Below are 25,644 nucleotides of genomic sequence, written 5' to 3'. Positions count from 1 at the left end.
GAAAATAAGAGATAAATTTATCAGCCTGTAATTTCTGAACTAACTGAAATTACCACTAGAGTTGGTTTGTCAAGCAGTAATCAAAAAGGGTCAGAATTTCCAGAAAAATTTCCATCTTTTCATGAAATAGTATTTGTTTGCAATTGGTCTGTATATGTTGCTTAAAGGTACCATTCGAACAGCTGAATGTGAACTTCAGGTTAATTGAAAACTATAGTTCTACTTCTACACAGAGATTCCACTATGTGGGGGAAAAAGCAATCAGAATTTACAGTCAAGTCCTCTAAATATGTAGAAAATTCACGTAGTCTCATTTAAAAGGAGACTATAGTATTGCTTCCATATTAGTGGCATGGAGGCCTTGGTTATCAAGCTGACGTTAAAAAAGGAGTTTTTGAGAAGAAATAGGCCTACACAGTAGATGATAGCCAAGAACTTTCATGTCAGGTTTAAGTGAAACAAAGGAACATTTTAAAATGCTTAAAAGATGAGTTTCACATTAATACACAAGCTCTTACCTTGACTACATTAGCACATGCCACTATAGTACAATTATTTTATTGAAGTCTTTACATGCACCTCAAAGCTCCTACAGACATTTCTATGAAAAGACCATGCTTTATTTACTGTACCTGAACATTTCTGTACCTGTCACGCTGCATGTTAATGAAAAAATAAGATGGAACATTAGGTTATTTTCACACGTCCTTTCCAAAGGCATAATTTCTATTTACTCTGACATATGACATTACATGCAGTTTTACTTTAGAAGAACTACCAAAAAGCACTTCAGTCTAAAGATGACAACTTTGCCAAGTCAAATAAAAGGTTTTACTGTGCAGAAAAAAAGGCTAAACAATTAAAGAACAACATTACTTCTCTTTCCCACACAATCTCTCAAAAAGCCCCAAAACACTGATTCTAATAAGGGGCTTTGAGTGAAGTAGGTTTATTTTTACCAATATTCTTCACCTTGGATCAACTTGGTAAAAAGGAGTTACACAGAATTAACAGCTGAGGCTACAGCAGCTTTCCCAGCTGAGCTAGATGAAGTTTGCCTATTTCCAGGTGCTACTGACATCATTAAGAGTCAACCATAACTAAGGAACAGCATAGCCTGGCCTCTTGACTTTAAATTAAGTTTGAGGGCTTAGATGAAACACTGCCCACATTAATGAAATAAACTATTTACACAGGTACACAGAAAGTACTTACAGCGTTTCTGGGAAACTGCCTGTAAACAAGCTGTGACAATGTCGCAGTTCTTCTGGACTTTTTGTACAAGCCTGTCTTTCTGCTTCAAAAGACGGAGCAACTTTGCTGATTGAACGGAAATTCTGTAATTCAGTTCTCGTTTTATAGTTGTTAATTCATCAACATCTGCCAACAAGCAGAGAAAACAACTTCAGTACATGCCAAAAAGATTCACAAACAGCTTATTGTAGTTGACACGCAAAGGCATTTGCCCCACAGACATTTACAAATACAAGGTCTCTGTAAATGACAAGTTCTATTGACTGGGGTAATTCCCCGTTATAAACACTCTCAGAATCTGAGCCAAAGTATTTTATTTTCTTTTAAACAAAAGTACTTCAATTTATTGCACAGAGTATGACTCTTAACAATTATGCTGTTATAAACTCTGAGGAACGTGACAGACATAGACAGAATATATTGATAATAGTGCAACCAGGGGATACATTTTAAATACAGTATCTTCCAGAAGCTGCTTGGGCAAGATATACATTTGTAACAGACAAGGGAACAAGTTCAAGAGGTTGCCTGAAAAGCTACAAATGCAACTCCAGAACAAGCTCTAAGTGGGAGTATCTTTCCACTAAAATGGTGACTTCTGTCATGCCCTTAGTTATCTCCACTGGCCAGTTATAGTGCCACCAGACCCCTTCAGTTCATCAAAATATCTCTGCTAATATTCCTGTTGTCCTCCCATGAGGTAAGTTTCAGGGCCAGAAAAGGGAGTTGTCTTAAGTCCATTCATTTTTCTGAGTCCTCTGCCCTGTTCTCAGAGGCTCCCCCCACCAGTGAAATCCTAGATCTTGCCTATCACATGCTGGCCTCTTCAGCTCCTCCCTGTAATAGCCTGGTACAGCTTGCCACCAGCATCATCTACACAGCTGCCTGCTCCCTGCAGCTAACTTTTCAAACTACCACTTTCAGTGCAACCTCTGTCCCCTGAAGCTGGAAAGAAAATCAAAAAAAATTCCTTCTTCAGTAACCTGATCTAATAAGAAAAATACGTATGCATCCAGGAAAAACTACTATCAGTGGGATGGTAAACAGCTCAGCTCATGTGGCAAAACTTTTCCAATAATTCTGAAGAGCTTAAAGAAAAGGACAAATTAGGCTGAAATGACCATCAGCCATGGGCTAGTGAAAAGTATGACTGCAGGGTCAGGGGTGCCACTGAAAAAACAATACTGTATTTTATAGCCACTACCCTGTTTCAGCACCTGCTGCTCAGGTGCAATTTCCAACCACCTGCAAGGTAATTTAAAATTAGATCTATGGATTTGAAAACAAAAAACCAACCAACCAACCAAGAAAAAACAACAACAAAAAAAAACCCCTAAAAAACCCATCCCCCCCCCCCAAAAAAAAAAAAAGAAAAAAAAAAAGAAAAAAGTTGCATTTGTAACTTATACAGTCTCCACTGGAGTTGTCTGGTCAGTTTTACTCTTTCCCACTCTTTCCCAAGACTACTTAGCTGTGCCTGTAAAAAACCAGTAACCTGGCAGCAAAACTAATGAGTTGAAGCACCACAAAATGTACTTCTGAAAAAGAAAATTTCCTGTTGAGTCCCAGGTTACCAAAGGACACACAGAAGAACTTGAGTTACATCCTAGTAACATCAGAAGGCGTGACATCCCATTAAGAAGCCAAACACGGAAGCAGATAGCTGTTTGTACAGCTCTGAAAAACAGGCATATTTAGTCACCTCTTTGGTTTTTTCCTCATCAAAAGCAAAAGTGATTAAATATCAGGAGACAAGAGGCCTTTGTTCTCTTTTCCTGTTCATTGGATCAACTTGGAGTTGCATGTCTTAGTCTTTCACAAACATGCACTGTTGAGGCTACCTAACTTTCATGAGCATTCTTTGAAAATTTCATTTAAATTTCATTTAGATTCTGATTTACTCCAGCATTTACATTTTTCATTACACTCCTCTTTTTTTCTTTTTTTTTGGAAGACATGCCAACCTCCAAGTAAGCTTTACAGTTGTCCAGTTTAGTGTATGTCCAGTAGAACTCAAAGGCTCTGAGAAAAACTCCTACGATACTATACTGTATGTGTAGCATCTCTTCTAGATGCAGAAAATAAGGAACTGAGTGAAAAAGAAAGAAAAAGAAAGAAAGAAGAACTGGACATTTATTCATTACTGTAAGCGAGGAAAAGCACCCAACTCGCAGAAACACAAAAGCTTAGGCAGTCTGTCACAGAAACTAGTGGCAGACGACCCTAATTTGGCTCCTAGGGAACCTGAAACAAAAGAGGGGCGATCAGCACAGGAGAGCTTAGGCTAAAGGAGCTCTCAGCACGTGGAAGCTTCTGGGAGCCACGGCCACGCAGAAAACCTGGAAATGGACACATAGACACGCATAGACACGTGCGCGCAGTCACGGAGGGCATCTTCGGGCAGGGCTCCCTCGCAAGCACAGAGGCAAAGCGAAGCGGCAGGGGCAGCTCCCGGCCCCGGCGGGGCGGCGGCAGGCGGGGGGCGGGCTGTACCTTTCAGCCGCAGGTAATTGACCTGGCTCGGCCGCTGCTGCAGCTCCCGGAGGGCGCGGGAGCGGGCGCTGCCCGAGGAGGCGGCCGCCTCGGCGGCGCTGTACAGCTCGGTGAGCAGCCCGCTCACCAGCGACGAGGTGCGGCTGGACCGGCCGCCGCCGGGACCCGCCTCGTCCTCGTCCTCCTCCTCCTCGGCCAGGCTGTCGGCGCTGCTGCCCGCCCTGCCGCCCGCGCCGGCCTCCGCCGCATCCATCTTCCGCGCCGCCGCCGCCGCCGGGTTCCGGGCTCGGCGCGTCCCGCGGTCACACGCCGGGGTGGGGCGGGCAGGGGAAAGGGAAGCGGGCCGGAGAGGAGGCGCTCCAGGCAGGAGCGCCGCGCCCGGCTCCGCTCCCTCCCCGCGCACCGTGGTAGAGGCCGGGGCGGGGGAGCTGCACCTGCCTCGGGGCAGGGAGGGTGGGGACCTCGCTCCGCCTCGGGGCGGTGACACCGGGCGGGATACCCGCACACCGTGCGGCTGCCACGGAGGTCATCACCGTCCTGCTCCTGCTTCCCCGCTGGAGGGGCGGCCCGGTTTTGCCAGCAGTTCAGTACCTGGGCTGTGACCGGTCCCCGTGACACCGCCTGCAACCCGGAGGGGATGGCGGGGTGCGCACGGCCGCCGGAGCCGGGAGCGCCTGGGCTCTGGCTGCCGCACCGATGGCGGTGTAGGGAGGCACGGCCACACGCGTAACAGCCGCGACTAATTCAGGTCAGGAATGGACAGAATCACAGAATGGATAAGGCTGAGTGCTCCGATCTCCCTGCTGAGGCAGAGTTATCCTAGAGCACATTGCACAGGACTGCGTCCAGCCAGTTCTTGAATATCTGCAGTGAGAGAGACTCCACAACCTCTTTGAGCAACCTGTTCCAGTGCACAGTCACGAGCACAGTTAAGAAGCTCTTCCTCATGTTCAGGTGGAACTTCCTGTGCGCCAGTCTCTGCCCATTGCCTCTTGCCCTATTGCTTGGCTGAGATGACCATTCTTCTGCCCAGAGGAGCTGGCTGCATCCCCTCAGCTCGTGGAAGTTTATCCGGCGCTCGGAGCGCGGAGGTCACGCTTGGGGAGCGCCTCCGCGCGCAGCCCGGGCCGGGGGCGGGGCCTGGGGCGGGGCCCTGGCTGCCGCCCGGCCCACGTGACTGCCCCCCCGCGCGCCCGGGTCATATGCCGGGGGCGGGGCGGGCCCGCGGCTGCTGCTCCGGCTCCGCCGCCGCTCCGCGCCTGTGGCGGCCCCGCCATGTCCCCCGCCGCGTCCCCCGCCGCGCTGCTCCGGGCGCTGCCGCTGGCCGCGCTGCTGCTGCTCAGCCCGGTGCGGGCGGTCCGGCAGGCGCGGAGGCCCAACGTGGTGCTTATCCTCACTGACGACCAGGACGTCTGCCTGGGCGGCATGGTAACCCTGCGGCGGGGGGCGCGGGCTGGCGGCGGCGCGGCAGGGGCGGCTGCCCGGGCCGCGTACCGGGCTGGCGGCGGGCGCGCTGTGGGCGGGGGTCGCGCCGGGCCCAGCCCGCAGGGGCTCACTGCGGCCTCAGGCCAAGCAGCCCCCGAAAGGAGCCACGGTGGGTCTGCCACGGGTGGGACGAGCCGCTCTGCGGAGCCGCCGGGGCTCGGGGGCCGGGGCCTGTCTAGAACAGCCGCTGCAGATACCCCTGGAAGCTCCCCGCACTTGTGTTCGCTTGGGCCGGCTTGTGCAATCGCTGTGGCCACGCCAGGCCCTAGCGAGAAGGAAAGGGCACTCTTAGTGTCTTGCTGGGGTGGTGCCTAAAAACTGTGGTGTTGGGCCTTTTCCCAGGCAGCCTGCTTAAAGTCCCTGGCTTTACCTGGCATCCTTGCATTTTTAGCTGATAACTTTTGATACTTTCTTTTCAGACCCCTCTAAAGAAGACTAACACTCTTATTGCCCAGATGGGAGTAACTTTCGTAAATGCAGTAAGTGTTTGCATTAACGCTCTGAACCTCTGAGATGTGAGCATTTATGTATTTTGTGTCTTAGGTCATCTGAGGTCTCAAAAAATTGTATCAGTTTTATGAAACCTGTAGATATGGATGTTCATATCTATTGCTACCTACTTTCACATCTCAAAATGAATATAACTTAGGGTGATGTTCGAAATCTGTAGTTTCACTTTCTGAAAGCACTTATACTCACTTCCTTTATCTGTAAAATAAAACTGCATAGTCTGACTATTAAAAGAAGCTGCTCAAAACTTCAGCTTTCATACATGATGAAAAGTCACTTTATTCTTTTCATATTCTAGTGCACTTCCATGGCTAAATAATGGAGTGTGTCAATGATCAAACAGAATTGTAGTGGGTTCTTACCCCATCTAAAAACCATATCCAGTCTGGTAATGAGAAGTTGAAAGGCATGTGCTGCAGAGACCTAAAACTAGTTTCATGTGCAGTTTTTTTACTAGTGAAAATACTTTGAATATAATTCTGGGTGTCCAGAAAGAAGTACGTTTTACTGTTGGTGAACATATTAATCAACCTGTTAGCTGATATTTAAAAGCTATAAATTTTGACATAAAATTGTTTTACTATGCTAGTCTTAAATCTCCTCATTCTGTTTTTCCAGTATGTCCCCAGTGCACTTTGCTGTCCCAGTCGAGCTAGCATTTTAACAGGAAAATATCCACATAATCATCATGTTGTCAATAACACTCTGGAAGGGAACTGTAGCAGCAAGTTATGGCAGAAGATTCAAGAACCATACACCTTCCCAGCACTGCTCAAAGCTATGTGTGGTTATCAAACATTCTTTGCTGGAAAGTATTTAAATGAGGTATTTGATGTTTATCTGTGTTCCTTTTTTTTTTTTTTCTTTGCGGTTTGTTGTAAGAGTTAAGTGTCCACTGAGGCAAATTCATCAGGAGAGCAGATATTTTCAGAGCTCTTTTACAGCAGTTACTCAACACTTTTATTATTGAGTCACTTCTATATGTGTGCTTTAGGTTTTTTGTCTTTTTAACTAGGGTAGTTCATACTAAGATGTAAAATTCAGCACTGAAAGCTGTAAGGCTGTGTGTTTGTGATGGAATTGGATTAGGAGCTATATGAGCTACATAACAACATGTTTTCTTTGCATCTCATGGTGGAAAACAGTGGTATGATAAAACAATGGAACATGAGTCTTCATAACCAGGCACGAATTTGTGTCTGCTGATGTTCCTGAGGCAGCAAGGGGAAGGGAAACTTAGCTGGCTTCCTCTGAGCATCTCTTGACTCAGCAGAGTCTCTCATGCTTGCAGTTAGGCGAGCCACATAGATTGGAGAGGGCTGCTCTGAGAAAGCCTGTTGTGTTGCTCTAAGGCACCCTCTGTTTTGAGTTTGGCACTGACTCAGCAGTTACTTTCCCTATTTTGCTGCCTTAAAGGCTAGTTGTTGTAGATTATTTGGCACCAAATGGCAACTTGAAGTTCCTACCCCTGTTGGGGGAGGTGAAGGAAGCTGTTGGTCTGTGTGGAATTCTCTTTAGTATCTTGTGAACTGTTATCACAAGTCCTGCAAGTGTCTCGTCACATGGATGTTTTGATCACCACTCATTATTTGATATGTACACTATGTTTTCCAGGATCTTTGCATATTTTCATGTGCAGAATGGAGCAGGGAATAATATTTAGATTTTACTGGTGATTGCTAAGCTTTTAGTTACTGTCTAGTTATTGAACCTTGGTTTCTGTAACAGGACCTACATGTGTTTTTATATGCATATATATGTAGTTTTCCCCATTCTGAAATTGAATTTGGCTTAACATGGTTTCTGGGCAGTGTTGAATAAAGCACATGAATATGAAACATAATGTTTAGCTTTGATTCATCATAATTGAAACCGTGGGTCATGATCTCTCTTTTTCAGTATGGAGCAGAGGATGCAGGGGGAGTAGGTCATGTCCCTCCTGGATGGAGTTTTTGGTATGCTTTGGTATGTGACTTTTTTTTAACAACTTAATTTTGGTTGCTTTATAATCCAACTCAAGTTCTAACTCTACTGCTTATGAAAGAGCAGGACAGCAACATCTAATAATTTAATGCAAAATTTCTTCTGCTTTTTCCTTTATTGTACATCAGATATGTGGCTTTTACAGGGAGTACTCCTATTGAGTGCCTGGAGGAAAAAAAAGCCATTTGTAAAGCCAAAGCAGTGTGAGATAGCACTAAAACTAATTTTGTTGATGGAGACCACTTTTGAGGATTTTTGCAGTATCCTTTGGCAAATGCTCGTAATCTATTTGGCAAATGCTTGGAGGCAATTAATTATTTCAAGTAATCAATGTACATGTTGCTTTGCATAAGTATCTATGTCACTTTTCTTTTTCACAGGAGAAAAATTCAAAGTACTACAACTATACTCTCTCGGTAAATGGCAAAGCACGAAGGCATGGTGAGAACTACAGTGTAGATTATCTCACAGATGTACTGGTAAGTAATTTTGCAATGTGTGGTACAGAAACTGCTTATAACCAGATAATGCCTCATGCTGGGGACTTGGGAAAGGCTGAGATAATTTGTTAGGCTGTACTACTTGACAAATGGACAGTTGTACTGTTGTGAGGGTGGGTAAGCATTTATCAACAAAGTAAGACTCCGAGTATATTTAGAAATGACAGATTTATGTTTGAGCTGTGAAGAGGAAAGGGATTCCAGCTGGCCATTTGTTAGCCAGTAGCCTCACTGAGGAGTTAATACTGATTGCTGTGCTGCAGGAGGGACAGGTAGGCAGAAATTTAAATTACTTTATGCGAGGATATGTTTCATTCTATGTAACTTCTGCAACAGATTAACTGGGCCAGAATTTCAGTTGGAAGCATGTAAAAATAAACTTCGCACCATGTTTTGTTTCTTAGGTATTATGGTGCAGTTAGTATCTTGTAGTTTCCAGCTCCATCAGTTTGACAACTTGTAAATATTAAAGCCTAATCAATTCTTCATAGTATATGAGGGCAATGTGTAGCTGATCAGGGAGGTTTTAGCCTTTTTATCTACATAAAATAAGAGAGGTAACAAAGATGTCAGATCCTTTAAGGAAGGATGGAAGAGTTACTTTAGCTCTCTCAAGGCCCTGTTTGGCAAGTTGCAGGGGCTGTGGGCGAGGGAAATGTCCCGCTGCCAAGCTAGTCATAATTTGATGTGCTGTTACAATGTATAGGTTGGTACTGTGTTACAGTGTATAGGTTAGCACTCACAAAACCTCTTCTCTAGAAAGGTCTCCCTGTTCAGTCTTGGAGTGTTTCATTGAGGCCCTGAGGAGTTTAATTCCACTGGGTGCTCGAATACAGACAGCTGCTCACTAGCAGCAGCACTCGTTGATGTTTCTTAGGGTACTGAACAGCTGTCTGATTAAATTTAGATTTACATCGTCTAAAGCTAGATTGGAATTGATAAGCCAGAAGTGAGACTATCCTATTACTGGCATTGTACTGGGATTTTTTGATCCTTCAGCAGCTCTTAAGCATTTTGTCCAACAGGTCATTGTTGCATAAACTGCTTATTTGTGGTATGTTACCTATTGATACAGCAGTGTATCACGATTTTCAGTGTGTTGCCTTCTACTTTCTTTCTGTAGTTACTAAACATGTATCCAGCATTTCAGAGACAGTGTTTAATTCGTTTGCTGGGCGGTGCACAGGATAAATTGCTTATGCAAAGTTCCTGTGTTGCGTGATGTGATCCTCAAGCTTTCTTGTCTAAGGGCACCTGGGTACTTGAGTCTGGTATTAAGCATCCAAACACCTGAATCTTTTTACTGCACTTCTCACATGTTGCAGTTTAAGCTCCTAATGAAATCAAAGTTGGCTACCACTATGAGTTTCTGAATGGTTCTTATCCTTTCTTGACTCTGCTGACGTATAACTGAAGTTGAGCCCTACTTGATTAAATGCTAAATTTAGAAGGAAGGAAGGGGAATTCCTGGTGTGGTTTTTTTTGGTTTTTTTTTTTTGTTTGTTTGTTTTTTTTGTAGAGAAAGAAAATTATTTCCAAAATGAAGTTTACTAATCAGGCAGGAAAAAAAGTTGCAAAATTTGAATACTGAAGGACTCATCTACAAGTAATACTTTTGAAGCTTTAATTTTAAAGACTGACCTGGGGGAAGTGAAAATGGAACTTGCAATTTCTTCTAACTTTCTACTTGAAATTGTGCATAGATTGAAATAAAAATGAAAGTGTAGAGGTGTGAGTGAGTGCATTTTGGGACTGTTCTTCACCAGACCTTCTGTCTTCACCCTTTGTAATCTTGCAGCTTGCTGTAGAATGAGCATAGGTTATAAACAGTGGGGCTGAATTTTTTTTTTTCAGAACTATTACTATTTCTGAAGAAAGCTGAAGCTCTTAAACTGGGGTCTGTCAGATGGGATCTTAAAGTCTCAGACTTGGACTATGTTGTAGAAAGCTCTGATTTTACGTGACTAAACCAGAGTATAGGTGGACTTTGTTGTACTTGGAATAGGCACAAACTTCTGATGAGCTTTCCAGGTCTAATTAATGCAAGTGTCTGAAGTAGAAAGTCATTTGAAGATGTGAGAAAAATTCTTTGTTTAACATGAGCCACTTGGGGTTATTTTTATTATGAGCTGCTGTTCTAGACATTTGTAGATGAGCAAGCAGTAAGTTTTTGAGATAGTTTAAATGTTTGCAGTGTTATGAGCTCTAAATAAGTTATGAATGTCTAGTTTGGATTTGTCAAATAGTTTTCCTTTGAGGCATGACTTTTCTTCTCCAACAACACTGTTCACAGGCCAACATGTCGTTGGACTTCTTGGAGTACAAATCTAATTTTGAACCCTTCTTCATGATGATTGCGACCCCAGCACCACACTCCCCTTGGACACCTGCTCCACAGTATACAAAGAGCTTTCAGAATGTCAGTGCACCAAGAAACAGCAATTTTAATATTCATGGCAAGGTAAGCTAACTAGAACGTGTAGGTTATTCTAGTTTGTGAGAGCAGAAGGCAGTGGCCCTGACTTGCATGTTAGATTAGAATAGGCGAGAACTATAACTGCTGGTTGTTCAATCATGTTGAATTGGTGTGTGTCAGGGTCAGATAAGTTTGTTGTGACTTTGACATATTTGCATGCTAACGTCTTGTAAAGAAAAACAACATAGTGGCAAGAGTGATATGGTAGTACAGTGGAATTATGATTGATAAAGACAAAAAGTAAATTCTGTGTCCCATTTCTGGACTCTTCTGAAGCTCTTAAAAATGTCTTATGATTGCTCTTGGCATGTTCAGGGGAGCACACAGGTAATGTGCTACTCAAAGGCTTGGGTGAAGAATGGCAAGAGCCCTGTCTTCTTCACAGATCTGCTTGTGGATGGGGGCAGTCCATTTCTTGAGATCATGGCAAAACTTCCCCGAGGTGAAAGCATATCAGATTAATCAGAGGACTCTGATTAATCATAGGGCCCAGGGTTAGTAGGTGCTTTGAAAACTTGTTTGAATTTATAGCATTAAGTTATTTTAGCAGGCATCCTTGTGACAGGGCAGGACCTTCCACTGCCAGCAAATATGGTCAGATATGGTCTATTTCAGACTAACCTGCTGCAATTTACTCTGCTAGTATGTAAACTTCACAAGCAACTAATTTGGCGAAAACTTACAGAAGTTTTGTATTTTTGATTCAAGTAGTTTAAAATATAGAACCCATTGCTGTTCAGTGTTCATTTATTTCACTTCAAGATTTGCTTCTAATCTTAAGACTGAGATAATGTTGCTTAAATGCCTATCAGAAGCCCAGTCATACCTCAGGTCACTGTGACTCCTGTAGTACAGAATGAAACTTGTTTTTAGCTGAGGACTGTAGCTTGCAAAATAATCATGTGCTCATCAGTATGATAGAAAAACGTGAATGAAAGGAAAGGGCTGCAAGCAGTAACAAATACTTTAGCCCAATCTTTTTAAGTTTCAAACTAGAGTTTGGGAATCAGACTGAGGTTTTTTCTTCCACAAAGGGATTCCAGATTTTGTCTTAAGGCTCCATTACTGTAATAGAGTGCTTTTAAAATAGTGATTTAGAAGTAACTTGACCAGTGAAGTCGGCAGCTAGCAAAATATACACTGTGGAGTTCCCTTATGTGGTGTAAAAGCTCTGCATATGTCTGTATAACACAGAACAAAATGCTGGACTCAATGTTTGACAGTTAGTATCTGTGGATTCAGCAGTTTTACTAGAGGAACAGACTAGCATTACCTTCCTTCCTAGACACAGCTAATGTGCATTTCTGTAGCTGGCAGTGTTGTGGTCTTGAAGCCTAAGTCTTCCTGGAACTTCAGTGTTTTCTAGAGCTTCACTGTTGTCTAGGGCAAGCATGATTCCTACAGTAGCAGTAAACATGTAAATAGTCTAAGACCCTCACTGATGTTGTAATGCTTGCTTGACAGTCTTGGATTGTACAGTCTTGACTCCTGAATAAATGTTGCCTCACTCTCTTATACTGGATGTGGGCAAGGGCTACTAAGAGGAACCATGTAGGCAGAATTTCAGCATGGAAAATAGGAATTAAGGTCTTGTATACGTAACTGGTCAGAGTCTGAGTTTAACTTCTGCTTTGGATCCTCAGCTAGAAATCATATGAAATGATCAGCAGCTTGGATTCCTAAGCAGAATTATTAATAGACCAGATGAGTTTTATCTAAGCTGTTCTAAAAGAGAAGCTGATTAAGATATGTGTTGGGTATCTCCCTTGCATGCCTTGTTTTTCCTGCAAAATCAAAGCTCAACTGTATTCTGATTCTTGCAATACATTGTATATTGTCTGGATGTCCTAAAATTTCTCCAAGAATGGAGCTTAGGGAGGCAGCAGGATTGGTGGACTGCTTTGTATGTAAGTGCTGAAAGAGACATGACAGGGAAGCAGATTTGAGAACTCTGAGCGTGGAGTTTCTTGGAATCCACAAAGGTGTTTGAGCACTGTGTAAAGTTTTTGAAACTTCAGAGAAAGGTAAGAAGAATGAAATACTCAAAGAGGAGGATTCTGCTGCACTGGGTTGCTTACCTGCCTGAGTGTGGTTGTGCCTTACAAAACTCCTCTCCTAAACACAGCCCTTGTGAAAGGTAGCTGGTGCACTGGTCATGTTGCCAGCTCCTTTGTTCTCTGAAGAACTTCTGCTGAGCTAAAGGTAGGATTTTGTGCTGTATTTCCTTACTTTTCCTCTCAGCTGAGACTGTCTCTCCAGAAAATTGTTTTACAGCTACTATAAAAAAAACAGCTGAATACAACACAATTAAAGTAAACTGGACATGTATTAAGTCTCCATGTGAAAAATCTTTCCTTCTGTAGTCAAGAGCAGAAAACAGGGGAACTGAGTAATTGCAGGAGATATTAGTCATTTTGTTGTGAGTCCCTAAAGCCCGAGCCTTCAGTCATTTGCTTGTGACAGGAGGGAAATTGCATAACAAGATGCTCTACACAGAGAAGTAACCACCTAAATACAGGCTTGAGCTGAGGGTGATGAGTGGGTCATCTCTGACCTACTAAATGAAAAACTGTAAAGCTGCCCTGACATGACTGTATTCTTTGTTCTGATCCCCACTGTTACTAACTTTCAGGTTGTTCACAACAGATCTTCCCATGTATTTGTACAGCAGGTGACTCAGCTCATACTGGTCCTTCAATGTGGGAGTATCACTTCTTATATGAATTACATAATCTCCTTTACTTTGGGGGTATAGGTGAGGAAAGAAGAAAGGGGCTGTTTCTGAAAGTTGGGAATACATCTAGAAGAATCTATGATGCTGCAGCTAAAGAAATGCTCTTGTTTTGGAGTCAAAGTTTAAATAAAATCATGTTCTGTTCCATTCAGTAGTCACTAGCCCTGATTTCTTAGACTGCCTGATAGTGGCACTGTTACAGATATTTGAGCTCACTTATTTGTAACTTAAGTAAATCTAATTACTTTGGGTATAGGAGCTTTTGCCCACCTTGCTACCTGTTGAGATGCTCACCAATATTAGTCCCAAAAGTACCTCACTTCTGACAACCAAGTGCAATCTTACAATGATGCTCAACACTTCACATTGCTGTCCTCAGAGCTGTCTTAGACTATCACACCTCTGACAGAGCCTTCCCTAGATCCTTTCACAATTTTCTTCCCTGAACTGCTTTGAAAAGATCCGTATCTGCTTTCTTCTCATCAAGGCCTGAGCATAATGGAGCTGTAATGTATCTTACTCTTGAAACTTAGATTTTACATGAACCAACAGGGAAAACTGAAGTCAGGTCAGTTTGATAGCATTGCCTTTTTTGCAGTACTTGTTTTTGTAATTGCTCCAAGAAAGGCTTAAAACCTGATATTTCTCTCATACTCTAATCTTTGTTGTTTTTTTCTTTAGAACAAGCACTGGTTAATTCGACAAGCAAAGACTCCAATGAGCAACTCTTCAATACAATTTCTTGATGATGCTTACAGAAAGCGGTAAGAATTTTTTTGTTGCTTAAGGTTTCTAATCAGAATTTGTAAGGTGTGGATTTTTAAAAAAAGTTGTAATAAGTCTGACAATTTATATCAGATTACCTCTAATAACAATCAATATCAGATTACCTCTAATAGTTCTCTGGCACTTGTCTCAGAAGACCTCCTGACTTTGTTTACATTTTGCAAATAAACTATGGCTTCAAAAATACCATATTCACAAATGTTGCCATTATTTGTCACAAAAAAAACCAATTGCCCTTGGTCTCTCTCTTGCTTTTCTTTCAGTGCACCACAGGGTTTTATTAAAAAAAAATGGCCTTACCTTCTGCTTCACTTAATTTCTTACATGATGTACATCCAATGTAGTTGATCTGTCTGCCAGCTAATCTGATTTATTAATCCTGTCTCTCAGTCTGTACATGGGAATGCCTGACTGGCCAGGGGAGGTGCTAGATTCCTTTTCATAAAGGCGATGTGGGGAATAATGTGCAGACTTGACTTGTTCTGTTTTTTTAATAGAGAGCAAGGGTATTTGTTTACACCACAGATGTTTTCTTAAAAAGTTTTGAAACAAACTTTACCTAAAGTGTTGATCTTTGTTTTGAGCAGTTACCAGGCATTATCTTGTTACTTTGGAGATAGAAACCCAAGATTTTTAAGATTTGTGCTTTATAAAACATGAAGGTAAAAATTATGCAACAAAATTTTAAGCCAAGAGACAGCAGAATCCAATAATTGAATAGCTGTAGTTAATTCGGCATGATATTAGTCTGTAGGGTAGTGGAAGCAATCGCTTTTCTCAACAGCAAACCCCATGATAAAGAAAAGAACTTGTAGCTGTCAAAGGCTTTAGATATGCTGAAATAATGGACCCTAACATTATATGAGTAATACAAAACAGCTGGTACAGTTTTCAAGCAGAAACGATCCTATAAAGACAACTAAATTCATGGTTGTTTTGCATTTTTTTATTAAACTACTTATAAAGAATTAATAACAAGTGACCTTGCAGGAGATAACTCTCTGTTACTGTGATGCTTCAAGGTTGGTCTTCACTGTGTCCAGATAAAAAGTAATCAGCATTTTGATGTCTTTCACAGACACTACAGAAATCAACAAGAACTGTGGACAACCAGCCTATTTCTATCTTTAATTGCAGCCTTTAAAAAAAGTATAGTAGTCTATGAAGTTTGTTTTCATAATTTGTAAACAAAATAATTTGGTTATAGTACATATACTGCTGACTGGAAGTGGGGTATAAATGCCCTACTTGCAGTCAGGGTTATTCCAAATTTTTCATGCTCAAATGTGAAGTACTTTGTTTCTGTGTAGGTGGCAAACTCTGCTGTCGGTAGATGACCTGATAGAGAAACTCGTGAAGAAATTGGAGGTGAATGGAGAGTTAGACAACACATACATCTTTTACACTTCAGACAATGGCTTCCACACTGGTAAAATTTTCACTTCTTAATGCTTATTTGTAGAAGATCCAGGAATTGCATAACCTTGTATAACTCTCATGGCCACTCCAGCAAATTGGAACACCAGCTGTGGAAAACTATAGATGTGAGAAGTACTGATTTGAATTGCGAAACAATCTGGAGTTGCAGTGTAGGGTGCTTGGGATTTTGTTGTTGGGTTTTTTTTGTTTGGTTTTGGTTTTCAGCATTAATTTCTACCAGTCTAACCTGGTATGCATAAAATTAGGACAGAAATAAAGGAAGGGTCTCTGTATTCTGTAGGAAAAGTTGGTATAAGAGGGGTTATCCTGTAAAAATCTGACTGTATCATGTTGTACAACTAAAAGTGCAGTATCTAAGCTGTTACACTTTGTAAGATACGGCTTATACTTTGAAGTTATCTCTTCTGTCCTCCAATTTGTTAATATAGTTCAGGTTAACAACCTCCCTTCTTTAAATATGGGCTGGTGGCAATTACATGCCCATAGCAGAGGGGGTGGAACTAGATGAGCTTTGTAAGGTCCCTTCCAACCCAAACCACTCTATGGTAACACAAGGCTGATAATGTAAACAAGAAGCCATTTAACTTTTTCCATCTTCTCTTGTTTAGGCCAGTTTTCTTTGCCAATAGACAAACGGCAGCTCTATGAGTTTGATATCAAAGTTCCATTGCTAGTTCGAGGACCAGGGATAAAACCAAATCAGACAAACAAGGTGAGAAAGAAGTGAAATCCCAGTACAGGTTTATTTTTAATGTTGTTTCACAGTTACCACTTCAGCTGTTAATTTGTTGCCCTGCATAAATATGTATCCATTAAATGAAATACAGAGTGGTAGAAAATGCAAAGACCTCCTTATAGGAAAGCTGTCTGTTCCTGCTTGAATCAAAAGGCCACAAAAGCAAATTACTCACTTTCCAAATTCCCTACTATTGATTTTCAATGTTACAGGGTCCATTAGCCCATAAAAATGAAATCAGGTAGTATTTAGATGCAACTACAAATACGAGTATTTAAAATAGGTTCTGAACTTCAAAAGTTAAGTTCTTCTCATCCTGCAGATGCTTGTTGCAAATATTGATTTGGGTCCCACTATTCTGGATATTGCGGGATATGACTTGAATAAGACCCAGATGGATGGGATGTCACTGCTGCCACTGTTGGTAAGTAGAGACAGAGTTAGTAACCAATGGTTCTTTCAGGGGCAATTCTTCAAAGTCAGTGTTACTTCCTTTGATAGATTAAGTTAGCTCATAATCCAGATTCTTCCTTTGATGTTGTCTTCAAGTGGAATGCTCACAGCTGAGTGAAAAAAGTAGGTATTTTTAAATGCAGATGTATTTTCATAAGCACTACAACTTTGTGGTCATGTTATAATAATGTTGTGTCATATTTTGGATAATTTTCAAATTTGTAATAATTCCTATTTTGAAGCCTGTATTTTCTTTCCACCTTGTATTTTCCTTCCCCTTTTCCTTAGCATTTCTCAGCACAGGAACAGGAGAAAAGCAGACTGTTCATATTAAATCTTTGGTTTGACTCCATTTTCAGTAGAACTGGTGTTTCCTGCCAAACTCTTCAAGAGTGCATGTGGTTTTATAAAGTAAACTTGACCTAATAGGTGAGCAGAAGCCTATTTAAATAAAGCTGCTTGCAGGTGATCTGTTTAGTTTTAATTAAATTTAGTCTATAAATTGAAGGCAGCTTACTTGGAAAGTAAGCTTGGAAAGATCATCCAGGCATAAAATGGTGCTTTGCTCTTTAAACCTTGTATCCAAACCTTAAGCTTTTCTTAGACAGAAGCAAGTAAAAGGCACCTGTTCTAAACTCTGGTGGAATCAAATTTGAAACTCATTGTTTTGCTGTATATGCCTGCAGTAATGCTGTGTATTAACTGTAAACTTTCATCTTCCTCTGTCTTTTAAAATTCAGCTACAAATAGACCATCTTAAAATCTAGTTGTTTCTTAAACCTGTTTCTCTTTTGCTTGCTTGGTTTTTTGCCAAGGGTATATTTCTCCATCTGTTGTGGTAATGTGATACAAATCAAAGGGAAACAGCCTTGTTGCAGGGATCTTGTCTGTAGGATATAGTACTTGGCTATGTGGCTCCTACTTGGTATTATTACATGATCTTTATAAATTGAAGATAGTATTTTAAACCCTCACAGGAAGGTGTACTAATATTTTTGGAGTTTAATCCTTGTCTTACTGTTACACAAGACCTTCTAACCTAAAGCTAATTATTTAAGACTGATACTGCCTAGTAAGCAGTGGACAGTGTTGGTGTTATTCCAAGCATGGAGAACTTTTTCTGTTTCACAGTACAGTAGATACTAAGTTATGTTAACCTCTTGCAGAGAGGAGACAAAAATGTCACGTGGAGATCAGACTTCTTGGTGGAGTACCAAGGAGAAGGATACAATGGCAGTGATCCTACCTGTCCTGGCCTAGGACCTGGAGTCACAGTAAGACGAGATCTGTTCATCTGTTCATATTAGGAAATAGCTGCTGAATTAAACCTGTTTGTTGTGTGGGCTAACCTGGTTCTGTATAGAAGCTCCCAGTGTGTTGGTAAGTAGGAGCCAGCTCTGTAGCTCCTGTGCAGCATTTGACAATTGGAAAGCGATGTCCAGCCATGTGGAAATGACATGTCAATATGACCAAAGAGATCACACAAAACCTTTCAGTGGCAATCTGTGGAGCCTCAGGGCTGGAGACTGATGCAGGAAGGTGTGGGTTTAAGTCAAGTGTGTAGCAGTGACACAATGTTCTTTCTAAACTTTCAGTAACCTTACTGCACAATTCTTGTCTGTGATTATTATTTAAGTCACTAGTAACTCCAAATTGAAGCAGGTTTGCTTTGCTTTACTAAAGTAAAGGATCCTGTTGGTGCTGTCTTCAGTAGTTTGTTGTGCTGTTCTCTTCTGTGTACATACATTGCTTCCCAGACAAAATACACTTAATCACCATGATTTTAATAACAACACCAAGTTTTTGCTTTAAATTCCTAGTGGAAATTTGATGTGTTAAATTAAGACCTGGGTGTTCATCTGTTAGCTGCAGTTAGCAGGAGCTAGTACAGACCTTAGGAAAAGTTCATCTTCTGCCTGAAGTTTTTGTTTGCTGCTTGCTTCACAGCACTGCTTTCCAGACTGTGTCTGTGAAGATTCCTATAATAACACGTATGCCTGTGTAAGGACACTGTCAGCTTCCTGGGATCTGCAGTACTGTGAATTTGATGACCGTGAGGTAAGTCTGTCTGACTAGCAGATGTCAGCTGTGCACAGCTTGTGTCTGTCTGTGCTTTTATCAGCTCTCAAGGTTTCCATGAAGTTCTCTGAAAAGCAGACTGGCATTGCTTGCAGGATAAACAATGAAGTACTTATCGCCTATTCAATGTTTGACCAAAACTGTAGCAGGGTTCTAGGAAGAAGGGAAAAAAAGGGTGTAGGAGGGGAGTGAGGCCTAAACTCTATGGTTATTACCTTCAGGTGTCACCTGACAGCCTCACAGAGAGCTATGCTGGACTGGTTTCAGTTCACTCTCTTAGCCTAGTTCCATGTAGCAGTCTCTTTTGTACAAGTATTTTCTGATACCATAAAGAGAGCAGAGGTACAGTGTTCAACTCTTTTACTTGGGAAGATCTAAAATTCCAGGTTAATAATATCTCATCTAATATTTGCTTGTTTGTCTGGCAAAAATAGCAGTGAAGTTTCAACTATGAGAAAGGTCTCTGACCTTATCTTGTGTAGTTTGAGTATAAGGGACATAATGTGCCCCCTTCAGAGGCTGCTCAGGTCTCACTACAGGAGCACGTGCTGTACGTGCAAAGGGTGGTGTGTCACGGGGCTGATCTTTAGTTGTGCTTGTTTGCACACAGCTGCTCCAACAAGGTCGTGGGGCTTAAAGCAGTTTGGTCGCAGATCTAAAAACTGTGCTGTCAGCAGCTGTGTAGGCACTGCATGAACAGCAGGTATGCCCAGTAACATGCACCACACAACATGTTGTATGGTAGTCTACAATGAGCAACTTAAGTCAGGAGAGGAAATCCCACAAGATATTTTTGCATTTAGTGTGAAAAGCTGTACAGGAAACTGAAATGTCAATTAGCAGACACTTTGGTTTTTCCCCTCTCTAACAAATTATGATCAAGTTAAAGAAGTCTTGTTGATTTCTTTGAAAAGTAGACTCCAAAGTTGACTCAATAATACTCTTCATGTTGCTTTGAGATTTTTCTACTAAGAAGGTATGGTTGTGGCATTTTTTTGGTCACTCTGCATACCTGAGCTAGGTAGAATACAACCAGCAGTATGGGAAAGGTGCAACAATGGCTTCTGTAACCTTGCAGTGAGCCTTTTAAGAAAAAGGCCAAAGTCTGTCCAGATATGTCTTTATCAAAGTTAGACACAACTCAGCCCATTTTTATCAGTATCATCTGCACTCAGGCTTCCTACTCTAGCACAGGCAAAACCGCAGCTAAATTCTTGAGATACTATTGACCAATATTTGTCCCACGGAAGTGTCTAGAGATTTAACGTACCAAAAAACAAATCTGCCCTAAAATCCTCCAGACAAAGCTCAAAGTACATGCACACAGAATAAGCTTTTTCTGTTTGAGGCTGTAGCATACTTGTATTCAGCTATTTTGTACATGAAGAAGTTAAGACACCTGTCTAGGTCTGATAGCTCTAAGTATTTAATGAGTATAGAATGTTGATGTGATGGTCATGAAATTACATTATTTTGAGATCCATTATGAAAAGACTGCCAGCTTAGGCAAGGCCTCTTACTGTAGTCTTACAGTCACAAGACAAGTGTTGGAAAAAATTCTGCTGTGGCAGGTGAGTACTTCAGGTGAAAATAAAACTTTTCCAACAAAACTGTGCCACTGCAAAACTTTGCTTTGCTTGCACACTGTCCTGTCTTTGACCACGTAGCTGCATGGCTGAACACAGCCTCGTGTTGGGGGCTGCTGCAGAGGAGTTCAGACTAACATCTGAGTCTCTGTGCTGCCATAAAGCATTCTTCTTAATTAATATAACTGTTAATTAGCATTCAGGACTTAATACAGGGCAGGAATTTTCTTCTACAGGTGTTTGTGGAAGTGTATAACTTGACTGCAGATCCATACCAGATCAATAACATTGCTAAAACAATTGATCAAGAAATTCTAGAGAAGATGAACTATCGCCTAATGATGCTGCAGTCCTGCTCAGGAGCAACGTGCCGTACACCAGGTGTCTTCGATCCTGGGTAAACACAGATCCACTTCACTGCTGTAGCACTTTTAAATATAATTATTTATTTTTTAATTTGCCTTCTATAGAGGGTGTTTATTATGGAATATATTATTGTCATTCATACTGTTTTTTTAATAGATGCTTTCTTGATGTTTCTATTTTTTTAATAGTTAATATATATTTTAACTTACCACGTATAATTTTGATGATATGAATACTATTACTTTAATGTTGTCAGACATTGTTGACTTAGCACAACTGTATACTTTAGCTATTCTGAGTAGTCAAGAGACTGACTTCAGGTTTGCCTGCAAACCAGGAAAAGTTCTGCTGGTTTCTATAGGCAGGTATTTTCCAAGTACTTGCTCTGATTTTTCCTGGAGATGCTGTTCACAAGAACATTTCCTGCAGACCTGAGCTGCCTGTATTAGGGGCTGGAAGTAAATCTCACTTTGTGCCTCAAAACTCAGTCACTGGTCATTTACAACAAAGCTTTTTGAAGCAGTATTTAAAATGTCCTTACTGTGTCCCTTAAGTGCTACACAAGTTTGTCATCTAACAGCAAAGTTTTTCTGTTAGAATGTAGCCCCTGAATGCTTGATTGTTATAGCATGCCCCTGTGCTGCCTGTACATTGTAAGCTAGGATTTATTTCTGTGGAGACTCAGCTTTTTGGTTGCGTGTTGTTACAGTTTATCTGTTGTAACAGAAGTAGTCACTGTGGTGTACTGCTGAGGAAGCAGTTTCTCACATAGCCTTGTACCAGAGCTCTTCTAGCACAAAGCTCTCTCTAGAAGTGCTGGTCACTCAAGCCAAGCAGCTCACACTGACTCTGTTCCTCTCTCCAGGTACAGGTTTGACCCACGGCTCATGTTCAGCAATCACGGCCTACGGGCTCGGAGGTTTTCTGCACAGTTCTTGTAAGACCCTTAAGAGCCTCTTGCAATGGGCTCCTACCAACCAGTTCCTCCAGTGACTGCAGCAGGTCTGTCTCTGTTAACTTTCACTGATTACAGCTGGAAGACTTTTAACGGGCTTTTCAAACCCTGTTTGGAAGGAAACCCCTTGTCTTTAGCTGGTTGCCTTGTGCAATATATGTATTTTACAGCTGAACTCTAACTGTAAATTGTTAGACACAGCTAATCTGTCTTGCTCAGATTGTTGATTACCACCTTTGTCTTTCAAGTACCTTTTCATATCACAGGCACAGAGGTGAACCTGAGTCTATGAATCTGAACAGTTTATTTTGTTCTAAAAAATAAATAAATGTGTATTTGAGTTGGGTTAGATAGGCAGGAGCTACTGCACAGTAATGCTCACCCATATTCAGTGTCACAGACCTTCCTAAAATCTATGCTTAATTATAGGTTTCCTGTATTGAGCTTCAGGCTGTTAAGGACAATAGCAAACTAGCCCAAATGAGAGGAAGAGGGGATTAGTCAAAAGTGTAGGATCTGACTAGCAAGTGTCTTGTGCAGAATTAAAATCCATCTACTGAATAGTCTCTTTCAATGAGACCACTTTGAGATGACACCAATGAATTTTGTAGGACAGCTTCGGTAGCGTGCAAACAAGAATGTAATTTCAGCCTCCTTCTGGTTTTAAATGCTGGGCTGGGTTACTGTGTACTACTGAAAAAGGTCTTAGGGTTTTAGACTGACTTCCTAGTGAGTTAAGAGGCTGTTGAGACTAACAAGTATTCAAGTAAGTGTGCCTGTGCTTTGAGCTAACTCTTAAGTCTGTTTTTAATACACAAACATATAAATAAACAAAATCCAACAACCAGGGCACCACAGTAGAAGTGATCTGTTTCTAACCTCCAAATGTCTTGAATTGTCTAACTTCTTCTGTTGATTAGATTCTTGAAGGTAAATTATTTTGAAAGCAAGTAGGTAAAAATAAATCATAGAATCATTGCTCATCAGACATTAGGCTAAGAACTAGTTTAGGCAGTTTAAATGCTTCATAGAGTGTTGCTTTTTGGTTGAGACCTAACTACTTGGAACCTGCAAAAAGTGGCCTTCACACTAAACGTCTGCATGTCGGAAGTCACTTGGTTCCCCTCCAAAAGGGTGATGTCTTTTCAGCCTTCTGATTAGACTTCTCTGAAATGCAGCCAATCATGTGCAACCAAACTTGAGTATCTTTCTAAATCTTGAAAAACACACAAACTTGCATTACCATGTAACTTCCGTGTAGATTCACTGGCAAAACACCATCTGGAAACACTGAATTATGGATCTTCTGCAAGACAAGTTGTGTTGCTTGTGGGTAAATCAACTCTGTTTTCAGGCATGATAATCATTCCCTTGTCAAACAAACTGTAGCAAAACTATTTAGTGTTCATCTATTTCATGTCTCTTACCCCAGTAGAGAGCATGGTTATTTCAACTAGTCATTAAGTACACAACAAATTATGACTCAAAACTGCATACCCCAGTGTGCAGATCCACCAACTGGATACAAGCAATGCAGCAACAAAGTAAGTTGAACTTTCTTGGCTTTTAATTCTGAGGCACAGAAGTCCTTAATGTAGCTTTGAGTTGCAAACTTCTGTGGTGGTCTACAGGTTGGATTTTTATAGAACTTTTGTTTCAAATCTCTCAGAAGTGACCAAATATTTAGAAGAAATAAAAAAGCTTGAAAGGTAATGTTTCAGCTGAGGCATCTGTATAAATGCAGAGGGTTTTGGATATTCAGATTCCTTACGTGCTTTCAGAAACTCAGGACTTTTTTTTTTCCTCAATTACAGCTGTAGCTTTATCCTGGTTTTTGTTTCTCATGATTCAGTATTGGGTCTGTTTTGTCTCTAGAAACCAAACCAAAGTTGTTCATGCTCTCAAGGGTTTTCTAACACACTGAGCTCGTGTAGGTTGTGTTTTGCTTGGAGAATTCTAGCAATTCAGACTTGTTCTTTGTTTAAACTTCATTTTGGTAGCTGTGTGGAGGCTAGTGTGAAATACATTGACTGCTGCACATTAAACCCTCATCAGTCCTATCAAATCTGGGTTGTATTTCAAGTTTCTGCTTAAGTTTCAGTGAAAGTAATGTGTATTCTGTTGCTCCTTATTAGAAAAAGAAATGTGTTATGGGTACAGAAATATAACTCTAATACAGTCTTTTCTTAAAGTGATTTTAAGCCCTAATAAGGACACTTTCTTTTGAATGATTTATCTTTTGCCTAATTAGTAATATGAAAGTTGACAATTGATGCAGATTATTCAGTATGAGTGACCAGATGTTTTACCCAAATTAATGCTCTTGCTGTCTGCACATATGTGTAAAGCATTTAATTCCAAGGCTCAGTGATTTAACACACTCACTGTCAGAGAACCACACTATACCTGAAATCTGGCATAGGTAGTAACAGTTGTATTAAATTGAAATTCAGAATTAATCAGTCTTTACCCTTACTTAGTGGTTTAGGAGAATATTTGATTCATTCCCACTTTTGATAAAGACTTAAAAATTGTTATGCATGTAGTCAAAGGAAGAACAGGAACCAAGAGCTGCCTGCCTTCCATTGCTTTTTACAGCAGTTTATGACTTGTGTCTGTTGCCACAAAGCAGTTAATTCTGAGTATTTTTACAGACTCAAATGAACAGTGTTAATTCTTATCCTTGATAATAAAAAAAACCACTATGAAGGATCTTTGACTCTTATCCAGATCTAATTCCCAACTAAGTAATTTTAAAACTAAATGCTCTTTCTGGATATACCCTTTCATGTGTCAACCATGGCTGCATCTTTACCTGGTTATAGAAGGCATTCATGTTAAATGTACAGAGTTTTAAACAAAGGGCCTTACTGGTACAGAGTTGAGTTTAAATAAAATGTGATCATGTTTTTTACTTTTTTAAAAAATCATTATTATTAAAAGCAGAGCTGTGATTTTTTTTTTTTAATGATCTGATCTGGTAAAGTAGATACTATACAGGGAGAAATACAATTAATAACTTTGTTATATTACCCTAAAGCAAACCAACATTCATTATCACTTCAGCATAACTGAATACAGCCAGTACCTGCTTACCCAGCATGGGCTCAGAAAACTGGGCCTTCATTTTGGGGAATGAAGGTGTAGCAGGGACATGTACCTGGAAACACACACCATGGAAACTAAGCAGGTATAATATGTTTTCAATCAGGTTAAATTTGAGACTGATTCATCAAGCTGAATACAGTATGTAAACATAATGAAACAGCTGTTGTTTACTGTGAATCAATTAAAATGAATTTTCTTTGTATGTCTCTCTGTATGTGAGCATACTTTGCTGTAGCATGTTGTGAGTATATTTCTGCTGTTTTGAACATCTGTTTAGAAAGTGCCCTTCCAGAGGACCCTGTTCACTGCTGCACTTTTGAAGAAAGAAAAAATAAACTGCCTATCAAACTTCCTATCTTTGTTACTGAGCTTGAGTTAAGCCTTCCTACAGGAATATGCTGTGTTGTGTGTGTAATGGCTGAATTCCTACTTTATAAGCCTTTAAAAGCCTCTGCTTTACTGCCCTCCTACCTAACAAGGGCTACTTCATATGGCCACAGGGAATCTTAATAGTGTGTGGCAGGGCACCACCTGACTGCTTTGCACCAGGAAGAAACCCTGAGGTGAAGGGACCGAGTGAACTGTAACCTGTACTTGCTTGCATTTCCTTGGAAACTGGTGTAGTTGAAGAGATGGAAAACAGAAAGCACAATGGAGAAAACTGCTATTCATAATTAAGTGTAATATGTTCTGCCCCAGA

General features: G+C 41.0%; 2 protein-coding genes across 5 annotated transcripts in view; one reads left to right on the top strand and one right to left on the bottom strand.

Moving 5' to 3' along the window:
• TBC1D30 (TBC1 domain family member 30) overlaps positions 1-4,271 on the bottom strand; it is a 62,061-nt gene extending 57,790 nt beyond the window's left edge. Inside the window, exons 1-2 of one of the 4 annotated variants that reach the window (XM_030258979.4) lie at positions 3,748-4,271; positions 1,216-1,380 (exon numbers count right to left, since the gene is read on the bottom strand). In XM_030258979.4, the coding sequence (XP_030114839.4) occupies positions 1,216-1,380; positions 3,748-4,000 (418 nt within the window). In that variant the 5' untranslated portion in view covers positions 4,001-4,271. The remainder of the gene's footprint in view (positions 1-1,215; positions 1,381-3,747) is intronic. The other 3 variants (XM_030258964.4, XM_072922720.1, XM_072922723.1) reach the window with 3 other exon arrangements.
• Positions 4,272-4,934: 663 nt separating this feature from the next.
• On the top strand, positions 4,935-25,297 carry GNS (glucosamine (N-acetyl)-6-sulfatase). Its single transcript, XM_012569056.5, has 14 exons — positions 4,935-5,175; positions 5,652-5,711; positions 6,361-6,567; positions 7,642-7,707; positions 8,106-8,204; positions 10,519-10,686; positions 14,117-14,199; positions 15,532-15,650; positions 16,270-16,373; positions 16,720-16,821; positions 18,017-18,124; positions 18,798-18,908; positions 20,752-20,912; positions 21,747-25,297. Exons 1-14 carry the CDS (start codon positions 5,023-5,025, stop codon positions 21,820-21,822), a joined length of 1,617 nt encoding a protein of 538 aa, XP_012424510.5. The 5' UTR covers positions 4,935-5,022; the 3' UTR covers positions 21,823-25,297.
• The last annotated feature ends 347 nt before the right edge of the window (positions 25,298-25,644 follow it).

This window comes from Taeniopygia guttata, chromosome 1A (genome assembly GCF_048771995.1).
Source record: "Taeniopygia guttata chromosome 1A, bTaeGut7.mat, whole genome shotgun sequence".
Taxonomy (NCBI): Eukaryota; Metazoa; Chordata; class Aves; order Passeriformes; family Estrildidae; genus Taeniopygia; species Taeniopygia guttata.
The sequence above is the reverse complement of the archived record's forward strand: the minus strand, read 5'-3'. Positions and strand labels throughout refer to the sequence as shown.

What these genes read in the sequence shown, in the direction of transcription:
- GNS (XM_012569056.5), top strand. Translation starts at nt 5,023, where the DNA reads ATGTCCCCCGCCGCGTCCCCCGCCGCGCTGCTCCGGGCGCTGCCGCTG. An exon ending in AGACAATGGCTTCCACACTG is followed by an intron (nt 15,651 to 16,269) that starts GTAAAATTTTCA and finishes TCTCTTGTTTAG; the next exon opens with GCCAGTTTTCTTTGCCAATA. An exon ending in TGTCACTGCTGCCACTGTTG is followed by an intron (nt 16,822 to 18,016) that starts GTAAGTAGAGAC and finishes AACCTCTTGCAG; the next exon opens with AGAGGAGACAAAAATGTCAC.